Source organism: Alternaria rosae (assembly GCF_020736505.1).
Source record: "Alternaria rosae strain MPI-PUGE-AT-0040 chromosome Unknown BKA58scaffold_13, whole genome shotgun sequence".
Taxonomy (NCBI): Eukaryota; Fungi; Ascomycota; class Dothideomycetes; order Pleosporales; family Pleosporaceae; genus Alternaria; species Alternaria rosae.
This window is the reverse complement of record NW_025763582.1, coordinates 753,724-761,488: the sequence shown is the minus strand read 5'-3', so window position 1 is coordinate 761,488 and position 7,765 is coordinate 753,724. Positions and strand designations below refer to the sequence as shown.

General features: G+C 50.6%; 1 protein-coding gene across 1 annotated transcript; it reads left to right on the top strand.

Annotated features, from left to right (window-relative positions):
* Positions 1–1,316: 1,316 nt before the first annotated feature.
* On the top strand, positions 1,317–1,792 carry BKA58DRAFT_406466 (Asp f 13-like protein; the record flags this gene model as incomplete). The annotated part of the gene is made up of 2 exons (XM_046171958.1): positions 1,317–1,553; positions 1,607–1,792. 2 exons carry the CDS (start codon positions 1,317–1,319, stop codon positions 1,790–1,792), a joined length of 423 nt encoding a protein of 140 aa, XP_046020386.1.
* Between the last annotated feature and the right edge of the window lie 5,973 nt (positions 1,793–7,765).

Below are 7,765 nucleotides of genomic sequence, written 5' to 3'. Positions count from 1 at the left end.
CGCTGAACTCCGCTCCCTCCCTTTGCTGCCCAACACCACGCTTCCCAACGACTACGACCGCACCCCCGGCAAGTTCGTCTTCGCTAATCCCGCGCGCACCTACCCTATCGTCTACAACAACAAGGAAGGCATGCTCGTTGGCAAGTCAGAGAATGGCGATCGCATCTGGGCCCACATCCATCGCGCCTACGGCAACAAGGTCCTCTGTGATCGCCCTCAACGCGCATTTATCTTGTTCCAAGCTGTCAGTAGTGGTGGCGTAGTTCAGTGTCTTTCTAGTCTTGAGCAGGTTAATGAGTGGGATGGATACATCGCGGGCGAGTGCGAGGGCCTGGTTCCGCGCTGGCGTTTTGTGTATGATTCCCTTGTTCAAGAGCTTCAGGCGGAGGCGGAGTAGGGGCTTTGAGGACTTACAGGTAGCAGTACCTTGCGGTAGATAGCATGACTTTGAGATCCAATTCTACCTCTTTCTTTCCTACCTCTTTTGTGTCGACCGGCCTGAACATCGTGACAGTACTATTGTTCCAACGTCGACGTGCTATAGCTCTACTATTATAACTCTAACTTGGAAGGCTATAGAAGAAGACGCATCTTTTACCTATCGCGAGGTAACGTACAGTCTAACGTTCTTATTAGCTACTACCTTAACTTCTGGATCTACCAGATCCGCACGTAAAGGCTCGCGGGACTTGCCGCGCACCAGTTTCGTTCCTCTGTGCCTACTTGCAGACCACAATCGCTATCTAGATCGCATTCTTCATATTCTTACAAGCGTAAGAAGTCCCTCTATCTTGCTGTTATCTAATCTACGAACGTACCTACAGTAGTATGGCTCAAGTCTTGAACTTCCTGACTTCGCGCACAGGCCTGTAGTCGGAGGTTACAAGCTCCGACTTCAGCGAGGAACGTCAAGTCTCTCCAGCCAAAGTTCACGCATAAATATCTCAACAACAGTGCTAGCTGCAGGTATTCTGAAAGATGGAATAGATTTGGAGCGTTGTCTTGTATCTTTTGGGTAAGTTGCAGCACGTTGCGATACTAGTAAAGCCCGCGGATTATGCGCACGGATTATGCCCTCTAGATTTCCTTTCTTGGTTAGCGAACCCTAACGCGATACCTAATCGAGCGCGGATTGTGCATAATCCGTCGCCTCATATTGGTTAGGTGGAAGCCTCGGATTGTAGAGTGGAGGCTTCGTGATGGCGGATGGTATAAATGGCAATGTACTCGCAACTGCAAGACACGCATCATCAGTAACCAGCCTTCCGACTTCTAAACCTTCATCCTCCAAGCCTCTACCCATCTACCAACAAATCATGCAGTTCTCCAGTGCCATCTCAGCGGCAATCCTTGGTTTTGCCAGCCTTGCTTCGGCCATTACTGTCAGCTACGATACTGGCTATGATGACGGCAGCCGCGCCTTGACCTCGCTCGCCTGCTCGGACGGCTCCAACGGTCTCATCACAAAGTACAACTGGCAAACTCAAGCCAACGTTGCCGGTTTCCCCAAAATCGGTGGATATATGGGTGTTGCTGGATGGAACAGCCCACAGGTACGTACACTTACTACGTTTCCTCATCTTCATCGCCTAACAATACATACTAGTGTGGAACATGCTACGGCGTTACCTACAACGGAAAGACCATCTACGTTCTCGCCGTCGACCATGCTGCTCAAGGCTTCAACCTCGCCAAGGCAGCCATGGACGAGCTTACAAACGGCCAGGCTGCGGCTCTGGGACGTATCGACGCCCAGTACGCTCAGGTCGCTACCAGTAACTGCGGGTTATAAGCACCGCGCTCTATTACAAACGATGATAATTGGAGAGGGTGGATCACGAGAAAACATACGATAATGTGTATTTACAGGATTCAGGGTTAGATATTGCATAGCATAGCGTTCCTTCTCTGCATGCGGTGGCGTTCGTACATACATTCCTTGATTAATTCATAGTTTATATTAGAGGCAGGTCTGCTTACTATAAAGAGAGATACTATTTATCTGTTGATGTAAATGTCTACCTTTGCCAGTCTTAATGACACTGGAGGCCACGAAGTACTCACATTCCTTATGATCTTCTTGATAATCCCCACTCCTCACTGTACTAGTCGCAGCCATGCAGCTGCGCGGTAAGATGAGCCTCAATTTACTCTTTTCAGCATAGCTCTTGTGTTACGGTAACCACCGTGGTTCCCCTAACACCTGAACGCACAGATTTCGGGTGGCTCGCCAGTCCACCCGAAATCTGTTAATTGGCCAGCTAAGGCCTGAGCGCCGCGCACGGCCCTAGCTATATCTTTCACCGCTTTGCACTCTGTTCTGTTCCTTACGCAACGTCTTGTATTACACTAGATATTATACGTAGCTACAATTAACGCTTCTTGTAAGCTCTTAAACACGTGCTCGTAGCGTCTTGTGACATTACGTTGCGTCACACCACTATGACTACTCAAGGGCAACCTGACGCGTTGCAATTGATCCTGAATCAGCTAAATGCTATCCAAGCTGATTCCGCTGCATTGAAAGCTAGCAACGAAGCACTACTTGCCAATCTAGCTGAACAAGAAAACCGACACTCTCAACAGATTCTAGAGCTTCGCCAAGAGCTTGAGTCTATTAAGACTAGGTCTGCTCCTGCTGCTACCCCAGCCATTACTCGAACCAGCGCTGAGGGAGATCAAGTTCGTCTAGAAGAGCTATCTGGAATTGGCTCGAATCCTGCGACGCCGCCCAACGCGAACCTGAAGGACCTTCCCCGAACCGACCGTCTGCCTGACCCGCCTCTGTTCAATGGCCGACGAAAGGACCTCCCTGCCTTCGTCCGCAAGCTTAGGTACAAGCTCGAGGGAAACGCAGACCGATACCCGAACGAAAGATCCCGCCTGCTATACGCTCACTCTAGACTTGAGAAGGACGCAGTAGCTCTTATCGACCCGCTTATGGACAAGGATATCCATAATGTAGACCAGCTTGTTACCTTTCTTGAAGCTACCTACGGAGACCCAAACAAGGAGCTGACAGCTCTTAGTCGATTAAGCGGACTCCGTCAAGGAAAGCGCAGCTTCACCTCCCACTTCGCCGAATTCCGACGACTAGCTGCTGACACTGGGTTAAATGAGATTGGCCTGATCGCGTCCCTCCGGAACTCTCTATCCCACGAACTTCAACGTGCAATGGTTGGAGAAGCCTTGCCTAGCGACCTTAACGATTACGCTAACCTGATATCCACGTACGATAATAACCTCCGTTTCCTACCAGACCGCCCACGACGCTACCCTGTAACCCACCCCGACGCAATGGAGATAGACGCATCAGCATACGCCCCCGCTGGTTCCTCCGAACGACAGAAGAGGATTAAGGAAGGCCGCTGCTTTAAGTGCAACCAGAAAGGTCACATCTCTAAGGATTGCAGCGCTCCCCTACCTACTCAGCATATCCGATCCTATAGCGCGCGTGACCACGACCGTACCCAGTCTACTAGTTCTGTCTCGTCAGGATCCTCGCGACCTTCGCGATCCCGAGGACGACGTTCTCGTAACCGATCCCAGAAGGGAAAAGCCTCGTCCCGAGGATAAGTCGCTCCCCGGGACTGCGCACCCACCGAATCTCTGCTGAACTCTGGTCTGAATCTCAGACTGATACCTGGAAACGTTGTATTACAATACCTTGTACGGTTCAACAAGGCGGTGTTAAGAGTAACCTTAAAGCCTTAGTTGACACTGGAGCTACTGGTATTGGATACATTCACAGAGACCTCGCGCGCAACCTAAAACTACGTCAAGACCCGCTGCCCTACGTTATTTACCCGACTGGATTTACTGGAACTGTACTCGACGGTGGAGAAGTGTCTCACACTGTCACCCTGAAGCTACAACACAACAATCACAACGAATCTATACGACTCTACGTCACGAACACCGGCCGTCATAATTTAATACTTGGCCAACCCTGGATGAACAAGCACCGAGTAAACCTAGACTACGACAAGGAAAGACTAATCTTCACCGCTCAACGATGTAAAGAACGTTGTCTTAGAACTACTAGAACTCCTGTTCTCTCTCCTGAGGTACAGTGGAGCAACAACAGGCATGATGAAGCCTACCCTCAAAACCCAAAACTTAAGCATGTGCCACGACAACGGCACGACCACTGGCTACCTAAGATGAAGCGCCAGTTGAACGAACTTGTACCCGAACCTGTACCCGACCCTGATAGTGCCCAGCCAACAGACGAGCAGAACGACTCGTCGAAGTTGCAGCCAGAACTCGACATCTACTGTATAGGTGCTGCTCCGTTTATGAGCCTAGCACGCAAAAGAGGCTATGAAATCTGTGCTGTTAGCATTGCCGACATTGACAAGGCACTAACTGAGAAGAAGCACACCGATCCACTCACGAAAGTCCCTCAGGAGTATCATGACCTGATAGACGTCTTTTCACGAGAAGAGTCTGATAAGCTGCCTGTACGACGGCCTTACGACCACAAGATCAAACTAATACCCGGCAAACAGCACGGGTTCGGCCCACTGTATGGCATGTCTCAGAACGAACTCAAAGTGTTGCGCAAGTACCTCGAAGATCACCTGTCGAAGGGATTCATTCGCGCAAGCTCCTCCCCAGTCGCCTCCCCTGTTATCTTTGTTAAGAAACCCGGCGGCGGACTACGCTTCTGCGTCGATTACCGTGCCTTAAACGCCGCCACTGTTAAGAACCGTTACCCAATCCCGTTGATCCAAGAGACCTTGAGCCGACTGAGCAAGGCCAAGTATTACACGAAGCTCGATATTATTGCTGCCTTCAACCGATTGAGAATTGCTGAAGGAGACGAATGGCTAACAGCCTTCCGCACTCGATATGGGTTGTTCGAATACCTAGTGATGCCCTTTGGACTAGCTAATGCGCCGAGCACGTTCCAACACTTCGTGAACGATGTACTACGCCCGTTCCTAGACGTCTTCTGCACGGCCTACCTCGACGATATCCTGATTTACAGTGAGAATCTCCATGAACATAAGGAGCATGTACGATCTGTTCTAAACGCCCTTCGAGAAGCCGGACTCCAACTAGACGTAGACAAATGCGAGTTTCACCAGACTGAGGTGACTTACCTTGGCTACGTAGTTGGAGTAGACGGAATACAAATGGATCCGAAGAAGGTGCAAGCTATTGTAAATTGGGAGTACCCAAACAACGTTAAGGACATCAGAGCATTTCTAGGCTTCGCAAACTTCTACCGACGGTTTATAGACGGTTTCTCCTACCTAGCTGCTCCGCTAGTAGCGCTGACTAAGAAGGATACTAAGTTCCTCTTCAATGACGACTGCCAGAAGGCTTTTGATGCTTTGAAGCATGCCTTCACTACTGCACCAATATTACGACACTTCGACCCAGACCTGCCAATTGTTATTGAAGCCGACGCTTCCGACTATGTTACAGCAGGAGTGCTGTCCCAATCTGGACCTGACGGCGTCCTCCGTCCGGTCGCGTACTACTCGAAAAGAATGAACCCCGCTGAGAACAACTACGAGATCTACGACAAGGAGCTACTTGCTATTGTTCGCTGTTTCGAACAGTGGAGACCAGAATTAGAAGGCGCTGCCTTCCCTATCGACGTGCTCAGCGACCATAAGAACCTGCAGTACTTCGCCACTACGAAGCAACTGAGCCACCGTCAAGCCCGCTGGTCTGAATACCTATCACGATTCCAGTTTACGATTACATACCGACCCGGCAAGCACGGTGAGAAGCCTGACGCTCTTACCCGTCGCTCTCAGGACCAGCTTGCTCAGGAGGAAGCGAGACAAGCTCGGAAACAGACCCTACTGCGTCCTGACCTGTTTCGAGAACCCGTAGCAATTAGACTGGTAGAGACAGATAGATCTATCCAGCAGATCATCGACGATGAGTACCGTCCTACAGGCGATGGGCTACCTAAAGACCTGTTTATTCGAGAAACGCTGAAGCTGCTGCGCGACGGCGCACGACGGTCTAAGACAGTTACACTTGGTGACTGCGAAGACCGTGAGGGTCGCCTCTACTATCGCAACAAGTTAGTGATACCTGACAGCGACGAACTTAAGATCAAGATCCTGCGAACAGTCCACGATTCCCCATCAGGAGGCCACCCTGGCCGAGGGAAAACACTTGAACTAATCCAGCGGGAATACTACTGGCCCCGACTGTTTGAGACCGTTCGCCGTTATGTTTCTTGCTGCCACGTCTGCCGACGTTCGAAGGCTTCTCGTGAGAAGTACCACGGCCTGCTGAAGCCGCTACCCGTACCCGAACGACGTTGGGCAGACGTCTCTGTCGACTTCGTCGTTGACCTGCCAGAATCCGAAGGATGCAAGAACATCATGGTCGTAGTAGACCGCCTGTCTAAGTACCGATACATGATCCCCTGCGATAAGATGGAGGCTTCCGACGTAGCACGTATGTTCCTGCGCTACGTCTGGTGTAATCATGGCCTCCCTGATACGATAGTCTCGGACCGTGGCAGACAGTTCGTATCTGCTTTCCATGATGAGCTGTGTGCTCAACTAAGGATAGACCCGCGCTTCTCAACCGGCTACCATCCTGAGACAGATGGACAAACAGAGAACGCTAACGCTGCGATGGAACAAGTCCTACGCGCGTATACGAACTATCAACAAGACGATTGGGTTCAATGGCTCCCCACCGCTCAGTTCGAAGCCAATAATACCGTCTCTGAGTCTACTGGAGTAACCCCGATGATGGCCTGCTACGGTCAGAATCCCCGAATGGGCTTCGAGCCGCCTACCAACAAGACACGTCCCGCCTACCAAGCTCTCCAAGCTCGTGAGGTGAACGCGATGGTGGATAAGATGCGCGACATTACTGAGTTCATCCGTGAAGAAATGACATGGGCTCAAGCCCTACAGCAAGAGTACGCGAACCGCAAACGCCTACCTGCGCCAACATACGAAATTGGCGACGAGGTATGGTTAGACGCGCGTAACATCCGAACGCAACGGGCATCTAAGAAGCTTGATTGGAAGAATCTAGGCCCGTACCGAGTAGCTAAAAAGATCTCTTCCCACGCGTACCGTCTCGAACTGCCCGATTCCATGAAGATACACCCAGTATTTCATGTGTCCTTACTCCGGCCTGCTGCGCCAAAACAGGAGTACCTGCCAGGACAACTTGTCCTACCGCCCGAACCTGTTGTTGTAGACAACGAAGAAGAATACTTTGTAGAAAGTATCGAAGACCTCCGTTACAATAAGCGTCGTAGACGACATGAATACTACGTTAAATGGACAGGCTATGACGAGATGACCTGGGAACCCGCTGCAGACCTGAAGGATAACGCAGCCGTAGCTGGTTTCCATAAGAGGTTTTCTGACATCTTGGAGCCACCCGAAGTAATGCAAGAGTAAGAGACATGATCTCTACTCACAGGAGCTCAAGAGTAAGAGGGGGGTACTGTTACGGTAACCACCGTGGTTCCCCTAACACCTGAACGCACAGATTTCGGGTGGCTCGCCAGTCCACCCGAAATCTGTTAATTGGCCAGCTAAGGCCTGAGCGCCGCGCACGGCCCTAGCTATATCTTTCACCGCTTTGCATTCTGTTCTGTTCCTTACGCAACGTCTTGTATTACACTAGATATTATACGTAGCTACAATTAACGCTTCTTGTAAGCTCTTAAACACGTGCTCGTAGCGTCTTGTGACATCTAGAAACCCTGAGTAGTTAGCGAAGTGTGTCTTTCTTTCTTCTCTTCTCTTTCTCTCTTCTCTTT